The sequence below is a fragment of the Heliconius melpomene genome, chromosome 20 (assembly GCF_056956725.1).
Source record: "Heliconius melpomene rosina isolate 202511_hmr_F chromosome 20, ASM5695672v1, whole genome shotgun sequence".
NCBI lineage: Eukaryota > Metazoa > Arthropoda > Insecta > Lepidoptera > Nymphalidae > Heliconius > Heliconius melpomene.
In genome coordinates, this window is record NC_140408.1 from 14435298 (window position 1) to 14458601 (window position 23304).

Consider the following 23304-nt stretch of genomic DNA (forward strand, 5'->3'; position numbering starts at 1 on the left):
CAGACAACATAGAGACAGCGACTAGCTGCTCACATTCTGACCGCAGAGGAGCCAGCCATCCGAGCACACGCCGAAAACTCTTCTCATCCTTTTATTGTATAATTGTAAATAATATTAGTTCAAATTGCATTATCTGCATTTGAAAGTCACTTTCTGACTTTGTATTAAAAAATTCAAGAAATACTTTAAGAACACTAATATACACATATAAATTTTATAATAATATCAGTTCATGCTTTATTATTTTTTTCTTTCGAAATCACTTTAAGAAATTATCATATTAATTTATGCCACTAATTTAAAAAAAAACGTATTGTTTTTTAATTCATCTACATTTATAATGGCTATAACAAAAACATACAGCCTTTACAAAGTAAACTAATACATCACTTTATTCTGTAATCGACGTATTGATTTACAATTTGGTACCAAAAATACGTTAAAATAATGCATTTCACAGTTCACTGAACGATTGCAACTGAAAAAGTTAAAAAGGAACACAGTGTTTCGTCACTTAAAACAATATTTACAGAAATGGTACTCAACATAAATAACTGAACTCACTTTGTACCATTCGAATTTTATAAACCCTTTTGGTTTTAGACGGTTTTTCAACACATAAATATATTATTAGTTATATTTATTTTAATAAAAAGCGTTTTAATCTTTATAAATTAACGCTAATCGCAACCGAGGGACATAATACGATTTGACAGCACTCCCCTCCGTCCCGCGACTGGCTGAACACGGTCGATCGTGGTGTTGACAGCGATGCATATTTTACCCATTGGTTGGTTGATGGGAAAATATAACAATAATAATAAATATTAATTAATTTATATTTTTTTATTATATGTGGGGTTCCTTTTTAAATATTACACTTTTTATTATAATAAAGAAGTATAACATATAATATTGATTAAGTTATAGTAAGGAGCTTTAGCTTATTATAAAACATTTTTATGATCACATAATGAATTTAATAATATACATAAATATATCCTACTGTAAAAATTTCCTTCCATTATACAAAAATATACTTCTACCAAATCAAAAAAGAATAAACAAAACGTTCTAAGAAAATATTGCATAATAACATAAATTGCAATAACTATTATAAAAAAAAAACAAACAAACTTTAGCTACAAAACACGCAAAGGATGTAAAGCGTAAAGCCACGACGGGAAGTAAAGCAATTATAAAACCTGTTTGATATCCGTCCACGTTGAAAGCGACGATTCGATTCGCGTCGAACCATTTATATCGATTAAATACTTGATATATTAATTGCTGACATATATTAGTAACATACTTTATTAACTATTGTTTTTTTACAAATAATTATGATTATATCGTTTATCAACGTGATCGTATTGCTCTTGAGTAGTCACTCTGATCAAATGCGATAGTTATTAGTGCAATGATGGATAGCATAACTAATTTAAAATGAGCAGAGAGTAGAGAATAGAATAATATATCACACGGTTTTCTCTAGCACTTTACATAGTATGATGAGATTTAAAAATAAAAGAAAAAATAAGTATGTATCTAAGTACTAAAACTAATGTTAATTTAGAATCAAAGGAAATTTTATTAAAATGAATACAGCCAACATTTTATAGGGGAGTGCGTGTTACGTCCCTATTTTTATCTGGTGTTGCTAAAACCATCCGGAATGTGTCACAATTTTTTATACAAAATCTATATTTATATTTATATTGCAAGCATTAGTATCTATAATGGTATGTCTACGTAATTTCCTTAGGTAAATATTTAATATAGAGATAATATATGAACATTATTTTTGGATCTGATAGAACACAGAGTAGTGGACCACACGATTCTTTATTCGATTCTTCGATTAAGAAGCTGTAAGCAATAATAATGGTGTCTGATTCCAATCGAGAGATACTTTTATATTAACACAATATAGACGTTTCTCTGATCCTGTTAGACGAAGCGAAATGTCAGATTTTGCTTTGGTGGAGAGTACTGTATTATTATTACAAGTAAAACCGTATACAATACACTAGTACAAATATCAATTAAGCGAACATATTGCAAGCATGTGGCTTCTGACGTAATGCTAGTGGGAAGACATCGCGTTCCGGGCTATTAGGATTCACACCCTAAGGTCACATGATTTAGCTGAAAGGACAACTTAATAAAGTGTATTATTTATGATTTATTTTTCACGTTATGCTGGACAGGCAGAGGTCAACCCATTTTCTACTTGGCCCCTACTTAGAATCATTGCGTACTTTACTTTAAAATAAAAAAAAAAGCAATTCTTTACCTAATTGTCTATGTACATTTTGTTTATTAAAATGCGTACAATTCACATAAGAAATGACCATTTTCCAATACACCAAAACTATAAAAGGGCCTTTTAAAATTAACTCTCTTGTAACAATTTGAATTAGGACAAACAAACAAAATAAATCTCACCCTCTTGCGCAATAGCGGAATAGTTGGCATGTGTGTGACCAAAATCACTATGGTCGTGGATTTGATTCTACCAAAGAATATGTAACTTTAAATTGTTTTTGTTTATTATGAGTTACCCCGTGAAAAGTAAACTAATATTATAAAGCAGTTTGTTTGCTTGAATGTCATATTGTCCGAAACTACTGATTCGAATTTAAAAAAATCTTTTAGTGTTGCATAGTCATTTATCGAGCAAAGTTATAGGCTGTATATTTACGTAAGTATATTATGTCGTTTCGATGTATTATCTGTGATCAGAGTTAGATTCCGCACTTAGAATGTATCATGCATCCCAACTCATAATTTTTTTTACAGCTAGTGTGGAATATATTACAACATAAAATTATAATCTATATCTATAAATGTTTCGTTAATAACTTTGATTCCTGTGTAAAATAAATATAATTGTTACCATACATTAAAAGAGATCTCTTTTCTACTTTGCCTTATAAATTAAACGGACCATAAATTAAAGTACTAAATCCAAACACGTACAAGAGTTATTTATGACATAATTAAGAATTTAATAGACAAATCATTTAACACAAACGTTAAAATAGGTTACTTGCAGTAAATTACCGTATAAACTGAAAACAGAGTTCTAAATCTTTAAACAGAGTGATTATAACGTCCTCACAATTATAATGAAGTGGTTAAAATGACTCACAATTATAACATTTTTTTCCTTTATTTGGAGAAACGCTAGTAAATCTGCCAAAAGTGACTTCAAAGAGATCGCAGACCTAAAATTTAAAAAATATTTGTCGCTAGTATATATTGCTGTAGTTAAGACTCGTTAGCTTAAAAAAAGTATTTAATATCAACGTGTTTACTTTTTCGGAAAGAAAGTATTTAGTTAAGAAACACATTCTTTAACAGTATGTGCCCGTATGGTGACAGAAATAAGTTAATAATGAAAAAACAAAAACAGATCCTTTCATTGAATGGTGCAACCGATTAACAAACGAGATAGAATACAATAGAGTAAGAGAAAAAAGGATAAATAATATAATGTCGAATTTAATAGATTAGATAGATTAGTACATAAAAAAGATAAGCAAGATGTAAAAAATACATATCAAAACATATGGAAACTAATGAGAAAGATAAAGAAGAAAGAATCGATCACAAAACCTGCACTCAAAAATTTTAATAGGCAAAAAAATAGACAGAGATTATCCTCGCTGCATTCTATGTTTACATCCTTATACATTTGGTATAATATTTTGTATGGAAAATATAAGTGGAAAACAAAAAAGATACATCACTAGAAACATCACAGTTCAATTATCATATTATTTAAACCGATATTCAAATTCACCACCATTAATCTAAAATACCTCAGTTTTCAAAAGACAATCACTGAGTATTAGGTATTACATTTGGGGTCACGGGCATACTCATATAAAATTTATTAATACATAAATCAATGCCTCGTCTGTCAGTGCGTGGGTAGAAACTTTGTGGAAATTCAATTGAACAGATGCACATACATTGTTTTGTTAAATTATCTTTATTAGTATATATTATTTAATCTTTACACATCTAAACTTAAAAAAGCGAAATAGTACTAAAGCATATTTTTTAATATATATCGTTATTCTTTTATTAAAATTATTTAGGTATTTTAATTTCACGCTGTATCCCGCACTTACCGAGATATTCAGAAGGAACCAACCATAACCAATGTGTTAAGATACTCCGGTTCTCAATAAGGCTCTTCTTTCCGCCGAATTCTTAAAGCGTGTTGAGTGGCGGAACTCAACGTCGCGTTTTGCCTCGTTACCAGAGCGAAGAAATGAAAATTAAATTATAAGAAAATCTTTATTCCCCCAAGTGGGAATCGAACCCATAACCGTAGCGTTCACAGTTACACGTTTTTGCCCCTGTGCCACGACGGCCTCTGAAATATATATCTTTCAGTTAATCAATTTACATACTTCGATATCTATGTCGACTTAATTCAATTTGAACCTTGCGTCCGAGTTTATAAATTTTTAAAATAAGGAAAATACCAAGTCCTTTGTACATTTAAATATTTAGTTTAGTCAGATGCTGTTGCTTCATTTTGTATGTATTTACTGTAAGTAAATATTCAAACGTTTCTTGGAAACAAATGTGTTTCAAATTCATCAAATTTTAAATACTTTCCTGCGCTCTGTTCATTGTTCGATAGAAATCTATTCTAATATAATAAAGCGGAAGAGTTTGTTTGTTTGTTTGAACGCTAAGATCTCTGGATCTAGTGGTCCGATTTACTATGTTTTTGTTTTGTATGAAAGTTGCATTCTTCAGAAGTGCTATAGGCTACATAACATTACATTACACATATATACTAATATATTAAAATACTTTCTAATTTGACATGCAATTTATTCTGCCATGTTAATAACAACGGTCGTTGCTACGCGACCGTCTGACGGCGACTTTTTGATGCTCATCCATCCATTTATGAAAATAAATATAATAGTCACTTTTAGCATTTTATCTAGATTGTAATTATAGTTTACTGTATAACATTCTAATAAATAATTAAGGAGATGTCACTGATTCGAAATGACCTAGCCTTCGAGCGGCATTGTACGACTATGACCGACGCGAACGGGCAGATGACGTTGATGGTTTTATAAATTTTCATACATTTTCGAACTTTAATTGCTGTTTATAATTAATTTAAAATACACTTTGGTTCTCTTCTTATTTTATTTGATATTGTTGGCAAAAAATATTTTTAGGTAGTTTTAGGTACTTTTTCTAATATTAAGAATATCCTATAGTTACTTTTACTTCTTAAGTTGGTTTTCAATTTCTCTGATATTTTTTCTAATAATATGTCTCTACTTATTATTCTTTTTGATTATTTAAGCTTATGTTATATTTTATCACTAATTCTATTGAAAACTGAAAATAATATATTTAATAAATATACTTATAGTTTAAGCAGGCGTAGCCGCGTCCGGGTCCACTAGTGAATATATAAAACTAAAAAGGGACTCAAAGAAACATAAAAATTTATTTTATTAGATACGTTGATTATTATATGGACAAAAAGATTAATTAGATACGTTTAGGAGGAGCGTCTGCCATCTGACCTGCAGAGGTGCATCTGCTGAAGCTTTCTACCAACATATTGTTAGCACTTGTCAGTATTATACAGGTTTCTTAATACTCTTACCCACCTTGATATACTGGTAATAATGTCAGATGCTAGCAATGAAACGTGAACTGCTTCTCTTCTTCATTAAGAGACACTAGTTATACGTTGGCAGAGTTTAATATTCTAACTAACTATACAAACTAATTTTACAAAGCTTTAGAAATTATACTGTATAAAAAAATTACTATGTTTAATTGAAAAATCTATAAAAGCAGGAAATGCCGACCGTAATTGGTTAATAAAGTGAAAAACCCCTAACACAGATAACCATCGGTAGGGAAAATTATTATAAAAATAGGGTAACACTCGTAAGGTATAGTTTTGACATTATGGTGAAATATGTCAGTATTATTGTTAATTGTTTAATTTACAAAACATGTTATTAATTGAACTCTTGTATAAATCGAGCTAGATAAAGACTTTGCTATCTTTTCTCTGTTTTAAATAATAAAATATATTAGGCAAAAGACAATATAACGCCTATAAAAGTATGTGGATGAATCAAAATTTTTCCACGGATTCGAATTCCAATCGACGTAGTTATTTTCATTTTCCTGTTCCTCCACTCTATACGGATTGTCAACATTAAGTCCTCTGCCTTCCCTAACACATGCAAGTTTATCCGGGCATGAAGTAAAAAAATAATAATGTGAATGTGTCATGTGTCATAACCCAACTGTTACTTATATTCATTTGACCATGCTTGTGAAGCCACATATAAAAGCTAGTAAAAAAAACCTTATGTTCATATTAACTTTAAGTATAGTATAAGTATCGCAAGTTTCGATAACAATAGCCACTTCAGCATGTATGGCGAATCCTTTTAGCCGTATCTAGTGAGGTCAATCGCCTCGCTCCCAACTAGGAAGTCAGATTAGATCGATTTTGTATAGTCTGTCTAGATTTGAGATATCTATAGGTACTTATATTACAAACCTGAAGAGTTTGTTTGGCTGAACGCGTTAATCTCAGAAATTACGGGTTCTAACTGAAGAAATCGTGGTGCAAGGGCAGAAGCGTGTGACTGAAAAAGTCAGAAGATCGTGAGTTCAATCTCGCCTGAGGAATTTAAATATTTAATATTTTCAATTCTTTGCTTTGTTGTCGAGGCAGAGCTCGGCTTCGAGTTCCACCAAGCCATATTTTGTCTTATACGAAGCAAGGAAATCAGAAAAAATAACTCATTTCTCTGAGTGGGAATCGAACCCAAAACCTTCATGTTCGTAACCAAACGCAGTGCAGACATCACAGATCTATATAAAGTAATATAATTTAATAAATACTATTTAAAGTGTCATATTACTATTGATGCGATAACCGATGGATGTATGTATGTATGTATTAGACAATCGCTGACATAACGTCTACACAACAGGTACGGTAAGAACAATGGCCCTTTCATAATTGTTTGTTCTTTGTGTTTTTTTAAAACAAACAACTCAAATGGGATTTGTATGAACGACTAGCTTTTAATTGTGGTTTCGCCCGCATGTATGACACATGTGACATGACACAGTCTAACTCTGACCGCAGGTACCGAAGGTTACATTGAAACGATTGTCATGTTGTCTTAGTAGTTTGCATATAGTCTTCCGCGATAAATGCGCTGTAAGACACAAAAATAATTGTTTAATTCAAACAACCAGTTCCTGAGATTAGCACGTTCAAACAAACAAAATTTTCACACACTAAACTTTAAACTATTACTATTAAATAAAATCTAGATATTTCAATATCTATACCAAGAAGACCTGCATTTAAGTAGGCAAGCCGGTATCTAGTATCAACATAGTAGGATAGTTGGTGTGAAAGTCGTCACGTAGTGTTGGTAAATAATTAAATATTAATGCAACTATGATTCACTCGAGGTCGTCGTGGCTTAGTGGGGCAGTATCTGATAGTAAGCGCGATGGTTGTGGGTTCTATACATATTCTAGGGAATGTTTATATTTTTAAGTTACGTCAATCACCACGTATTGTCCCGAAAATTGGGCCATGTGTGGGAAATAGTGTTTTAACACTTTTAAGCGCGAAGCTAAAAAAATGATTTAATTAATTTAAACAGGATTTTATCATCTCTACTCAACTTGGATAGCCTTTAAGACCACAAGCATAGAAATGTTACATACATTTAATATGAAATGAATAATCGCAAAAATCGTTATCCATCAATTTATATTTACTGAGTATCTGATAGCGTAACTAAACGCAGCTCTACATATAACCAGAAAAAGTTAATTTACAATTTTAACAAAGGTATTTTTTTTAGGGTAAATCAATATCACAACAGTCTAAAATTTTGCGAAATAGTTAATATTCAGTAGTAAATTACGTATCGACTTAACAATAACCAAATTCAAAGTGACTTTTTGCATTATCTAACAGTTATGAGATATTTATATAAAAAATGTGGCAAAAACTTTAAGTGGCCATTGCTGGCGTTACACTCAGAAAAAACGACATGAACAGTTAAAGAGGTTGTAAGTTGTGGGTGCACTAGGAATGTAGGAAATAGTTAAGTCTAATTCAAATTAATGCTTAAAAAATATAATTTAATGTAAAACATATTTAAAATTAATAAAAGTTAAAAATTAAGTTAAAAAAAGTAGGGAACACAGAGGGAACTTAGTGTCGTGACACTTCGTTTCCCGCTTTCTATCTCTACCTCGTTAAATCGTGTCAGACTGCACATGATGGTGTTAAGTTTACGCCCGGAAGAACTATTGACAATATGTATGTGTTCTTCAAAAATGTAATACGCAACTTTTCTTTTTGAAAAACAGTGTCTTGTCCCACTCTCACATAAAATACGAGTAATGCATATGGCAGGCACATATTAAGGGTCTGTACTTTACACTGTATTCCAAACCTTACCTAAGTATTAAATCACCTCGTTCCCCACTTTCGACTTAAGTTTTCAAGACGTGTTGAGTGGCGGAACTCAACGCCGTGAATGAGTTTTATAGTCAGACGCTGCGCAATGTATTTCACATTTTTCAATTTATATTTGAAACCAAGTGTACCGCGATCTTTACATTGTAAATGATGGCTGCACAGTAGTTTCTGTCAAGTGATGCGTGTTCGAGACGCGATCTGGTTAATTAAAATCTTTCCGTAAACAACAAGGCATTATACTATTGATTGATTTGTTATATTTATATATTTTGAACCTATCTATCTACTTATAATATATTTAAAACTCTTCCGTTATTGAATGACTGACAGACATTGCACAGCCAAAACTGCGCGGCGTTGAACACTGAAATTTGTTACGTAGGATTCTTGGGGAGTAGGGGATATACAAAGAGAGGATTTGCGCCACGCCCCTATAGCGCCGGTCATGGTTAATTTTCGGTGTGGTCTAATATTCTTGTGCGATAAGTATTGTTGTATCGTGATTGGACCGGAACTTGACCGGCACGGTAGTGGGTACCTATGAATGCTACATTGGACCGTGACTGGCACTATGGTGTGAATCTTCCTTCCGGTAGTACGAGAAATGGGGAAGAACAAGATTTTAAGTATTGTATTTCACACAAACGCAGTTGCCGGCTACAACTTGTACCCTATATACTGGGAGTTATAAAAAAACTCTCTCCACTCTCTTGTCCATAGATAGTTTACACAAATATTCTATTGTATTCATTTGAAAGAAAATAATGAAGTTAAAAAAAAAATCACTTTTTTGCACAAAGTGCTACAAGTGCATAGAATGTGCCCGGAACTATAAATATACAAGCTATATATATATACATGTAAGTTTTACCATGAGTAGCTCGCTGGCACAAACAAATCCTCTGACGAGTTCCACTTTTCAAATCTTGTCTCCATCATGGTGGAGCTTGATGGTCATGATATCACATAATTGTATTGTCATCTACGTTACGTAGGTTAAATGCAGTTTCTTGCATTTTAGTATCGTTAACTAGTTCTATGTATTTTACATACCGATGTATATAAAAATACCTCCCCCAGGTACAACAGCACACGACGCAATACAATCAATGTACGTCAGTGTTTAAAATGCAAGAGGATATGACAAATGTTTCACATTCAAACACATACGTAGTATCTAGATTCTAGCATTCTAATGAGAATTGTGGTCAATAAGATTCATGACCATTGCGGCGCAGTGGGACTCTACATGACTGCAAGCGCGAAGGCCGTGAGTTCGACACTGGGGGAATTATATTTCTTCGCCCTGGTAGACAAATTGCAGTGTTGAGTTCTGCTAATCAATACGCAAAATGTCGGAAATACGAGTATAGAGTGTCCTAACTCTAAATTCCTTCTGCATATTAGAGAAAATGTTGAGTGACGCCACTCACCGCGTAATGTCTCGAATTCAGGAGCAGAGCGGAGAACGGAATAAAAGCACAAGAATCCGGTATAAAAAGAATAAAGCTAAAAAATATATAAACAATAAGTAAAAATAAGTAATCTCAGGAAATATTGGTTCTAATTAAAAATATATTTCTGTAGTCAATTTATCAAGCAAGGCTATATTACATCGCGCTAATAGGTTTATTGTATCGAGACCCACTGTGCCTGCGGCCAGAGTTATTTCGAGCATTCAGAATGTGTCATATGTGTCATACACAACGAGTAGTTATTACACTTAGACCACGGTGGCAAAGCCGCAGGTAGCAGTTAGCGATACAAGAAATCGATCTAACAATTCATTCCTTTCAAGGTAACAAACGTCCTTTGACTCACAATCAGATAATAAATTGAAAGGTCAAAGTGGACTTACTCATTAGACGTTTAAAATGCAGGAGCACTTACCGTCATTATCTATCACAGCGAAGGTCGCGAATACAAATCTTGTTTGAGGTAGAAAAGTTTCCAGTCGATAGATTTTATTACGTCAAATACTACTACTACACTTGCTTTTTTTTATTTATTTAAATCAATACACATAAGAATTTAAAATTGAACTCTACAAAAAAATCTTAGAGGAAAATAGTGTTTCATTAAAGCGGCTGTGTTGTTGTAGGTATTATAAACTCAACACGTCATACTCGTATTTGACATATTCATTACCAAACAAAGTGTTTCATTAATTGGACAGAGAATAGAGAGAAATATAACACTTTCTTTTTTATTACAGCATGGTAGGTCAAGGGAACATAGTATTAGGATTCAGGATCCTCGTTCCCATTTTTCATTAAATTTTTGAGACATTGCGTTTTGTGATGAAATTCAACGCAGTATCATTTGTTTCGTTACCAAAAGAAATAAATGAAAACAATTGTTTCCCTCGAATAGGAACTAGCTCTCTCTCTATACCAATTTTCTCAATAAACTTACGTATTCTAACAAATAATTATATAAATATTCATAAACACATCTAAGTGTATAATAAAATAAGTGAAACCATATCATTTTCACTGTTACCAAACGAAAACAAGAGTTAACGGCTGTCATTAGACAATCATCGGCTAGACGTGAGTCGTTTCATTTTATATCTGCATATTGAATTTGCCCAGAAATGGGGAAAAATTTAATAGATACTGTTAGTGATATTTGATGAATATATGTGGAAATTACACTTTGTGGTAGTAGTTTATTACATTGTTTATTTATTATTTTGAAAATGAAAATTCTAATTAATTAAACAATGTAAACAGTAGAACCTAGAAGTATTAAGTTTAAAGTGGAGAACGGAGTGATCGTATTTGAATTTGGAGTGTTTTGTAATGAAGACGGCGTTAAGTTGCACCAAACAAAACGCAAAGTCTTGAAATTTGTCCAATGTGTAAGGAACAGAATAATAAACAAAAAAATCTGTAATCTGGTTACACATAGATATGGAACTGTTCCACAATAACTAATACCTACTTTTATGTAGATTAAAATAGCTTCTTTGCCGATTAAAATCATAGCATATTTGCTAAGCTAAGGTTATTTTAACCTTTGAACAAATTTCTCTTGAGTTTCAATATAAAAAAATCGTTTAAAAAAAATATCAAAAAATATCACTAATACTTAGTACAAAAATAACACCCAACACTGACAACACCATGACATTTGATTTCACGGATTTGTCTCGGCGAAAGTGAACGTAGCGGTTTATTGCATAGACGCTGTGATTCATTTCACACTTTGCATGGTTTGATATTATGTATACATGCATATTGCATATATCATATACTAGAATACTAACATTTACCTACGGTTTCGCTCGCCACGCCCAATGGACAAAATTAAGAGCCCTTTTTTTAAACATTTTTAAAGTTTCCACACTTAGGAAAAAAAAAATTAATAAAAGGTGCAAAACAAAAAAAAAAAACGTAATGAGATAATATAATTTTAATCTCCCTGCAGCGATGCTAACAACAAAGGTAAGTTGTAACAAGCGTATAAGAATTTCGACGTAGCTTGATAAGAACGTATGGCTTAGTGGTCAGAGAAACAGGAAGGATTTCCAAGAGGCGCGGGATAACACCACGCTACCTTTTTTTTCTAAATAAGTAAGTAGTGTAAGTGTAAGTAAGAAGTACATGTGTCAACTGACATTATTGGCGAAATTAGTAGTTCCAGAGATTAACCCTTTGAAATAAACTCCTTAGTTTCATAATATTATATATAGATTTGTAGATTATAGCCTAGTAGTAAAAAATATTTGTAATGAGTTTATTTCTTAAAACTTTTTTAGATTATAAACTATAAACCATATACCATCAAACAATTTAGAGTTCCACCTTCAAACTGATGGCCTCTAGTCACGTCAAACTGGTAACTAGCTTTTGAAGTCGGTTAAAAAATAAGAAACATAGTGATTATACACTTTTCATTTCATCTCGTTCACTCACTAGATCTACAATTATATATAATAAAATCAATAGCTATGTACATACATCCGGCTTGAAATAATTTAATAGGCGAGTTGAAAACTAAATTGGTAGGTATAATTCTAAATGCACGGAAGCGAACCCCTGTTTAAATTTAATAGAAGTAGAGAGTGTTTGTATGATAGGATGTATGAAGATTTTTTAAGAGAGGAAGTTGACGTTTATATGTATGTTTGTATGTCTGTCTGTGGCATCGTAGCTCCTAATTCCCGAACAGGTAACCCGATATCGATTTGGATTTTTTTGTTTATTTAAAATGTGACTTAATAAAGAGTGTTCTTAGCCATTATTCAAGAAAATATGTTTAGCTCTTTTTTCTAGTTGTTTGTTTACTTTTTAGTGCTTTTTGTTCCGGGGTTTTTAATTATCAGTTCTCATTTCTTGTCATAATTCTATACTAACTGGAACACCCCTATGGGTTCTGTGAAGTGATTCCGGCACGCTCGCTCAGAACGCCATGGACAAAGAACAACAACAACTATGAGTTTAGAATGTGCGGTGAAATTCAAACCAAATACGGCAAAGACGATGCATAAACGCTCGTATCTTCTGATAGCGTTGACTTAGAAGCCTATTTTTTCTATGCACCACGGAACTGTTGACTTGGATAGTGGTGAAAAAATGATCTAAAAATGATGACCGAGGTAGGAATCGACTCTTATTATGGATATAATAAGAGTCGATATTTCGACCATTGCTTCAATCAGTAACATTCCAACTGTGCTATCTTTGCATGAATCATTTAATAGTTAAAAGTTGTGTTGAAAACTAAATTGGTGTAATTCAAACAAGTGCGGAAGTAAACCAGCGTTTAGATGTAATAAAACTGGAGTAACTATTTGCTTGTGGTAACTACAGAATTACATCATATAATAAAGGTTACATTAAAAAACTAAATTATAAGTATATTTTAAAACTCTTCCCTTACTGGCGACAGGCAACACACAGACGAAACTATTGGACTTAAACTCAAATTTTAAAAAAAGACTCAAAATTCCTACGGAAATGGAAAAATACAAGGTTCAAGGGCTTCACAATAAACATATTGGTTTTTATTTATATTATTTTTGGACCAAAATCCTAATAAACAAATTTATTATTATTGTGAGATCACTGTCCTATGCTTGAAAATAAGATTGAACCCACATCTTCAACATAAGTTTACCAAATAGCCCCTAATCTGCCAACTATAATAACTATCAATACTGTATATATAAAACATTTTTTTTTAAATTTCACAAAGTATTCCGCATATAACTGGCAGGCAATAGGCAGAAGGAGTAGTGTTAAAACACTCCATTCCCCAATTTCCGAAAACATGTCAAGCAGCAGAAGTTAACGCTGATGAAAATAAATCATGTCCCCGAGAGTATCAAACTCACAATCATCACGTTAACAGTCAGACACTGCCACTGCGCCACGGCGGCCTCTAAAATATGTTATAGATTATAAAATAAAGCAGATAGTACTCGGTTCATTTCCTGCGCGTAACTAATACAAAATGAAGGCATGAGATAACCATTCTCAGTAATATGAATACGTAAGAATGTTGCCACTTTAGTGGAGCGTAACGGACTGGTTTAGAGATGCAGGTAATATAACATTATCATAGATATAATTAATACATAAATGTTGATATAATTAATACATAAATGTTTGAGGCCGTTATGGCGCAGAAGCACAAGCGTAGGTACTACAGTAAATGTAGTGGTTGTGGATTTGATTCCCACTCGGAAATGGAACATTTAATATTTTAATTTTTTTCCTCCACTCAACACGCAATACCTCGAAAGTTTGGCGAAAAGTGTGGACCGGGTTTCGATATAACCCACTGTACCTGCAGTTACTTTAGGTACATCCGTAAGAGGTACCTCCCGCACTCAGAATGTGTCAGGAGAAGAAACAAAGCCGTATGTAAAAGCTAGTGTATACATAAAGATAAAAGCTGTAACATTAGTAGTTTAGTAGAAAGCGGACTAGTTAGCAGGAAACCGGTAACGCACAGAGGATGAGCTAAGAGTTGCTTTGCGTTCAATACTTGAGTTGTAGGTTCGATTCTCGCATTAGGATATTTTCACGTACGTACGTACGTACGTTCACGTTGTAGGACAATATTTGAGATATAGAACGAGGATCATAAACATTTTCCAGGGTGGAAGTCAAATGCATAACGCGTACCTACTGTCTGACACTTTCTTAATCACTTATTAATAAAAAAAAACAAAACTGCTACAGATCCCGTAATAACGATCGTAAAATCTAAAATGTTTAAGCTTACATAATATTAGAATTACTTAATCAAGGCTGATATGGCTATAATGAGTCTTTGATAGCAAACTAGTTATGTTACTCTGCGATATAACACATAGATTATTAAAGTTAAGTAAGCAAAGGGAACCCAGTATTAAGACACTACGCTCTCCACGCACCGCCCAATTTTCGAGACATTGCGTGTTGAGTGGCGAAACTCAACGCCGCAATTTGTCTTATTAAATTACTTTATTTGCGGGGAATTAAAAATAATTTACTTCACCGAGTGGGGATCAAACTAAGAACCTTCGAATTTACAGCCAAATGCTGTCCTACGAAGCGTGCCACGAAGGCCATGGTACTGTAACTACTTATTTTAACACAATTAAATTGTAATTATCTTCGTTATTTCAGCTTCACGGTGTATCCTGCAATTACGAGGGTAGGCAGAGGGAACCTGGGAACCCAACGTAAAGACACTACGTTCACATTAATACACTTCCTTTTCCCATTTTCTGCCAAATTATTTGCCTCGCGAGCGAAGAAATGGCTTGAGTGGGAATCGAACCCACAATCTGTCTTGTTTTCAGCCACACAATTGTGTCACTGCGCCATGAGTGGCCTTTTATCTTTATTAATGAAATGAAATATATTTCCTATAATAACAAATATATTTTCTCCGATAGAACGATAACAAAAGGTCACTCAAGTGCAGTGGATAAACATTAACGTATAGTATAACATTACACCGAGCACAGGTTCTTTGCCCTATAGCGGTCACAGTGACCACCTATTGATCTAGCAACTTGTTTTAAACCGGTTTCTAACGCTTCAATAGTAGTTTTTTTATATCTATTATGAATTTACATTGTTTTTTTTATTAAAAAATAAACTTAATCGAACCTACAATCATCACGCCTACAGTCAGACACTGTTAGGTGGTAGGTTAGGTAAGGTTAATAAAGTTTATTTGTAAAATTAACAATATTATATACACTTAACTGTTATAATAACGAGGCATATTCATCAACAGCGCGTGGCCTTTGCTCCGACCGTTACAAAATAATAGAAAAACTCTATAGTAACTTACAGTGGTACGTAACTCTCTAAGTTGAAAACATTATTAGTGAAATGTATTTTTTTAAATAATTAAAATACATATTTAAAAAAGTAGTCTGTATAAAAAAGTGTCAAAAGTGACATCCGTTTTGTATATGCATTTTCTTCTGAGTATTCAGGTTCTACTACTAGAGAAAGAGCTTATTCAATAAATTATGCCCATACTTTTATTTTTTTTAAACTATGAAGTTATAGTTTATTTTTGACATCACTCAGTATCCTGCATAGAGGCTAGGCAGAAGAAATCTAGTGTTAAGACATTCCGTTTTCCACGCTCTGCCTAATTTACGAAACATTGCATATTAACGGGCGGAATATGCGACGGTACCAACGAAATTAAAAAAAAAACAATTTGTATTATAAACATTATCTATATATATAAAAGGACTTGTCCTCACTCACTGAGGTAAGACGCACGCACAGTCGTAACCACTGATGGTAAAAACGTGAAATTTGGACAGATGTTTACTTTCATAATCTGGACATCCACTAAGAAGGGATTTTAAAAAATTTTAACCCTAAAGGGGTAAAATAGGGGTTCAAAGTTTGTATGGAAAAAAAATTAAAACGGCACCGATTTTTATAAAATTTGAAATTTAGATTTTTAAAAGTATTTAATTGAACACGTGTTTCATCGTTTTCTAGAATTCTCCCCCTAAGGGGGTGAAAGTTTGCATAGGTTTTTTTAAATCGTCACCAATTTTTATAAAATTTGAAATTCAGACTCTTAAACGTATATAATTAAACACATGTTTCATGGTTTTCTAGAATTCACCCCCTAAGGGTGCAAATTAGGGGTTGAAAGTTTGTATGGAAATATCTTTAAATCGCCACCGATTTTTATAAAATTTGAAATTTAGACTATCAAAAATATTTCATTAGACACATGTTTCGTGGTTTATTAGAATTCATCCCTAATTACGTAAGCGAAGCTGCGCGCGTCCGCTAGTCATATTATAAACTTTATTCCGTTAATAAATATTTTCCTTAAAAGAATATATACATCATTATAATCAAATACATAAACAGGAAAAATGTTCACAAGCCGCTGCCCCTAAAGATACAATCGATACCTCACTATTCCCGCGGTACTACTCGTCATTTGACAACAATAGAAACATTACTGTACACTCTGACTTGAGGCACTATCGCGAAGACAGTGTTTGACTTCATTTATTCTTTTTAACTTCACCGCTCACGCTGTATCACGCATATAACAGGGTAGGCACGGGGTAGCCACTGGCCAGAGCGAGGAAATGATAATAATTCATTCACCCGAGTAGGAATTGAACTCAGGACCGTCACGTACACGCGACTCGAATGTCATTTTTAATGGTATTATGAATATAATTCTTTTAAGATCAGCACATTTGACTAAACAGACTCTTCAGTTATATAATATTTGTTTATAAATGTATAGAGTACATTGTATGTAGATATTATTATTTTACTTTTAAAACATTTATATAGTTTAACATAACCTGAATTTTATTATCAAGCTTTGGAGATTCTTTCCTGTCCAATTTACCTGAAACAAAACAAAAAATTTATATAAAAGAAAATACTTTGAGAACAAGAAAGAGTTACTTAAGTGAAGTAGAAGTTAGAGTGAAATTAAAATGGTTGTAAATAAGAAAGTAAGTCGGTAAATACTTTTAAAGTGACAGTGACACAAACAAGTGTGCGAAATGAATATATTTTCACTCATTCCATAGAATTCTGTGGTTTCGATTATGTTTAAGCGTTTGAAATAACTAATAAATTATTTTCTTTTTACCCAACTGACAGACACGAAAGAGAGTAATGTGTTTATTAGTATACCCGTATGTGTAAATGTAACTATTTATGTATATTCTAATATGATATCGTAGAGACTAAAAAGATTAATGGAGTTTCACGATTTTTAGATTAAACGATCCGTTTTAAAATTGCGAGTCTATCTGAAAGTGATTGACAGTCATACATAATTCTATGGCTACAACAATTTGGTAGGCCTCCCAACAGCCCGGCTAGCTCAGTCGGTAGAGCATGAGACTCTTAATCTCAGGGTCGTGGGTTCGAGCCCCACGTTGGGCGAAATTCCTTTTTTACTTTTTCATTTGAATTTTTGATTTTGTTTGGTTTTGTTTTTAATTATATAAATTTATTTTTTATTTTAAAAAAGGGTTAACTATTTTTATACGATAATAGGTAATTAACATTTAAGTTTTTCGTTTCTAACAGTGAACACGCAAGGTTTCGAAAATTGGGCGGTGTGTGAGGAACGGAGTGTTTTAACACTAGGTTCTATGTTCCCTGCTGCTATATGCAGGATACAGCTGAACAAAAACTTACATATTATGTATTCATACGTTGTCACCTTCAAAGTACTTCACTTGACCTCTTATCTAAAGTTGAAGACCGACACTGAACGAGTCAAGATGATTTATTACTTTGTTTAATAATATATTATTAAGATAAATATACTATTATAGCATTATTATGGTACATTTTCATATCCAATCTTTAAAATATATACAAGCGTAGCGTTGAGTTCCGCCATTTAACGCGCAGCGTCACACTTGCAGTACAACAACACAAAGTCGCGTGATGGTATCAAGCTGAAATCAATATTAAATATTAAAATCTACAGGTCTCTTGAAACATTAAAAAATAAATGAAATTTGCATTGTCGTGTTTTTTTAAATAAAGGAAAAAATAAGGAATGTATACCTATCACAAAAATGGAAAATAGAATGATTCACTAAGCTGTCTTTGTTCACAAATTAAAGTCTTTCCTACCTATTTTTTTAATAAATAACTTTCCTTATAACCGGACTAACAGTCAATATAAAACAGGTAAAACAGTCTTCTATACAGAACCCTAAATATCCAGGTGCTCTTACTACTTTTAAGGAACTTCTAATATAAAGACCTCGGAGAGGTCAAGTGGTCCCATACTTTGTATGAAGGAACACTTAAGAATGTGCCGTTTTTTGTATAAAAGGGCAAAAATCGCGCATTCAACGTTACAAAAGGACAAATCGTTAAAAAAAAAATATCTACTTTGGTAGGAAAAAGGTGCTGTTGCTGCTACTTTTTTTTTTCGTCGCGCTTTATTATGCCTAACTGTAACTTTCTCATATTGTGGTACCATGGAGCTGGTTTGGTGATGGAAATAGAAGATGGCTGATGGAACCTTGGACTGTCTGCTAGTAAATATATCGACTTTGTGCTCGTATATATTCACCTTATTAAAGTGTAAAGCGGGTTTTTAAATTTTTAAAGTAATTATTTCAAAAACCATCCTTTAAACATTTTATGCTGAAACTAAAGCTTTAGGTCGCAATGTTTTGTGTTTTTTGTCTAACATGTGGTCAGCGTCGTGAAGATTAGTATGAAAAACTATTTACACTGCGGCAGATGGTAACCGTAAGGTTTAAATTTAGAAAAAATGTGTTGAATACCTCTACATATGTAGTATATTTCAAATATAGTATTTGATATTCACTACATAATATTATACTCACATTTTTTTTAGAAGACCCAAGTAACCATTCACCTCCATGTATGTTAGCCGATTTTCAGTGGTTTGGGATATACTTGACTTTTCTTTAATATAGCTCAATAGTTGTGCTTTTTATAAAATGTATTATTTGTAAACTGGTGATTCTTTTCCGAAAGTAATTATAAAAACTACTAATATTAAATAATCTCTGAAAGTTTCATAGCTCTATAACAACATGTAAAAAATGTACATTTAAATCGATTTTTTACATGTTTGCGTAAGTGTTTGCACTTTTTGTTTATTGAGTACAAATATTTTGATATAGTAAAGTAATCCTAGCACTGGCCATTAGTTGCTACTAATGCTACTGGCTAATGCTTTAGCCATGCACGTAGTGATTAAATGCAGGTAGTGCTTAAATTTAATTTTCACATGTTGTGGAATGAAGATTTCACAAGATTTTTTTTGTACCTTCTATTTTAAAGACTACAAATGCATACGAATAAATACTAAATGTTCCATTCGGATAGCTTTAGGGAAACATAACAATTTGATTGTATTAAAAAATAAAATTTGTTATCAAAAAGAAAATGTGTTCGATCCTCACTCGGGAAAAAATTATACGATTGTTAAAATTTCTCCGCACTGGCATTGAGTTTCATCACTTAACATGCAATGTTTCGGAAATTGGGAGGTGCGTGGGGAACGGATCCAATAAAGTTACTGCATGTTACGAGAAAAGAATAAATAGCATAAAAAGAATAATTAAGTTAAATGAAAATACAAACTATAGCATAGTGCGTCATCATTTCCTACTAAAAACAACTTAAAAAAAAAAACCATTTAAAATATAGAACTCCTATTTGAATCATCATATAACTAAATCTATTTGGCTATCGTCCCATGGGGGTAAAACACCCTTCTGCAGAAATCCAATGGGGGTGTCATAACGACGCCGTCGCGACGAGACGGCGTCGTCCCAAATTATATCATGTTGGATGAGTTGGTAGAAATTTCGCGTGAATTTGTGCAAATTTACCTAGAAACGTATAGAATTTGTGGGAAACTTGAAAATTTTTGTGAGCAGTCGTGGTCCAGGGCACGCGACTGACACAACCTCTGACTGTATGTCACACGTTGTTCGTTTGATTTCCACTCGAAGAAATGCAATATTTAGTTGTTTTAGCTCTAGTAATGCAAAGAAAGCGCGCGCGGGAATGGTAGTGTGGCGGGAACGGTTATCAGGCGTGAAGCTTAAAAAAAATTGAAATGTAAAATGAGTGAGGTGAGAAGTGACTCAGTGCATATTCGCTAGACATCTTTTATGCACTCAACGACTACAAACATGATAACTTTTTATTTTCGTCTACCCTCATTTAACAGAATGAGTAAGGCTCTACCCCCAAAAGCAATTTCCGATGCCATGAGACTTCTGACTCAGACTTAAACTATAGAGAATCATTAGAAAAATAGTTATTTTAAAATGTATTAGTAACACCACGCGTTGGTCTTTCTTTAAAATTGACATATCGAAACGATTAATCATGTATTTATAATTGAAACTGCTCAAACCACTGGCCAAATTTAAACTTTGTGACATCTTCTGCATCTTCATTAGTAGAAATATTGTAATCTATATAAAACTCATTTGTTGCCGACTGACTGATAGACAAACGCACAGTTAGAAAGTTGCAATTTAACATATAGGTAGTTTAGGAAGTGTGAGGAAACGCTAAGAGTATTTTTTTAAATTTCCACGGAGTAAAATCGGACGTCGTACGTCTCAAAGTCTTCACAAACAAAGTTGTAGGCGACGACTAGTACTCAATCAGAGGGCAAGGAGAACGGAGTGTCTTGACACTGGATTCTGACTGTCTACCTTCTATAGGCTGGATAAAGGGTGTAACTGTAAAAAATATGTATTATTTATTTATAATCAGGCATCTCTTACAATTCTGCTCTTATATAATTATCCCTAAGTAAGATTCAAACACAAAACATACGCAAGGACTAAGGACCATCACATCATCATATAAACCTTGACCTATATGCAAATTATCATTGCAATATATTGCAAGCGGCCACCGTAGTACGCTGCTGTTTGCCAAACAGTTCTATTGTGTTATTAATAGAACATCTACCATTACTATTTATTTAAGCTTAGTTTATATTTCTTGCGTAGACTTCCCCGCTAGGGATACAGACCTAGCCAGGAGGGGTCTACAGTTCCAATACAATTTGGATAATGATTACCGTCTACCGACTATAGTGTACCGTCTTTCCTCAAGATTTTTCTTTCCTTAGCTAAGCGCTGACAGAGGATTTCAATATATTCATACTAAAAAGAGACTTTCCGTTTTTTCCTTTACATTGTATCATATAGCAAGATAGGCAGAGGGAACCTAGTGTTAAATGTCTCTAGAATTCACCGTCGCATTTAGCTTCGGTACACGAAAACTAGTCTAGTCCAAATATAATATGACATTCGTTCCAATACGTACAGATCTCAAAGTAAATCCGATCGTAAATCGTGTTCCATCCTTGACCTATATCGAGGTCCGCATTGCGTTACAATACATATTGTACAGTTCCCATTACCCAATATACCTGCAGCTGTTAAATTGAGCTCGTCGTGGCGAAATGGGGCGGAATCTGACTTTGAACGCGATGATTGTGTGTTCAATATCAACTCATAGTCATAGATAAAACGCGGAAATTGTCAAAAAAAAATACCTAATCCGCGATATACCGAAGAAAGCGTGAATATGTTTTTTGCTCAAAACAAAGTAAATCGATCCAGTAGATCCAGAGATCTTAGCGTTCAAACAAACAAACAAACAAACAAACAAACTCTTCCGCTTTATTATATTAGTATAGATTTTAAAAGGAAGACACACAGAGTATATTATTCAAAATGCGCATAAAGCAGAACACTATTGTCAAAGTCCTGCATTTAAATACACAAGATGTCGCATCGCGGATCTCAACTCCACCAACGCCGCGTAATACACATGTTAATCATATATCCATACAAAAGTTACTTTAAACGCTTAGATTTGTTTACACTTTTATAAAGTGTAAAAGCTAAAAGTAACCGGGTACCTTGTTTATAATTTGATCTATTTTAAGCTTAGAACAGTTGGTTTAACTAAATATTTTTAACTCAGTTTACTTCATTACAGCCAAAATATTATCACGCTTAATCCCGCATATAGCAGGGTAGGTAGAGGGAAACCAACCAGAGGGTTTGTCGTGTTAACAGAACGAGAAAATTAAAATAATTAATTCCCACTCGTGGGAATCGAGCCCGTAATCATCGTGCGCCGTCGCGGTAACAGTCAGACGCTGTGCCGCTGCACTACAACGGCTTCTACCTATTGTGCAATATATTTGCACAATTATATGGGCCGGTGTATTATATAGGGTATTATGGCCCACAGGGACTTTGAGTAGGGTGTGAGTCATGTGACCTTTGATGTCTCTTAGGTTTGATTTATATTTATAGCTATAATATTATAGTTTATATTGAGACCATCGTGGCCAAAAAAATATGAAAAGGTAATTTCAAATGAAAACATGGACTACATATCCACTGGGGGAATGAATTATTAGGAAACAGAGTATCATAACACTTGGTTCCCTCAGCCTACCTTAGGTCTCTTCTAGATACGAAATAGAAAACGTAAAGCTAAAAAAAAGTAATAGACAAATGAAATTCCAATGTTCTCTATAGCTTAGCTTTCAATACTTTGTGGCATACCACCGCCACCCCTTTAACCTATATACGTTACGAGGCATTTCGCTATATTTTCATTAGACAAATGGGTCTTCCAATTTACTATGGTAGGACTTTCAGGTTTGACCTAAAAACCTTGTCATATACCTATTACTGAAATGTCTAATTTCTATCCAAAGAGATGTCATCGATATTTTATATCTCTTAAAAATAA

At 33.1% G+C, this 23304-nt stretch overlaps 1 protein-coding gene and 1 non-coding gene across 6 annotated transcripts in view; one reads left to right on the top strand and one right to left on the bottom strand.

The window, feature by feature from the left end:
• The window catches only part of LOC146528157 (GTPase-activating protein CdGAPr-like), a 53036-nt gene that overhangs the window by 22632 nt on the left and 7100 nt on the right, over positions 1–23304 (bottom strand). The window contains exon 1 of one of the 5 annotated variants that reach the window (XM_085205327.1): positions 34–159. The exons of 1 other annotated variant lie outside the window; for it this stretch is intronic. In XM_085205327.1, the coding sequence (XP_085061453.1) occupies positions 34–87 (54 nt within the window). In that variant the 5' untranslated portion in view covers positions 88–159. Of the gene's footprint in view, position 1; positions 173–23304 lie in introns of those variants that run through there. 3 more of the 5 variants (XM_085205328.1, XM_085205329.1, XM_085205331.1) reach the window with 3 other exon arrangements.
• Positions 17871–17943, top strand: TRNAK-CUU (transfer RNA lysine (anticodon CUU)). The gene has a single exon. It is a non-coding gene; the product is annotated as a tRNA-Lys (tRNA).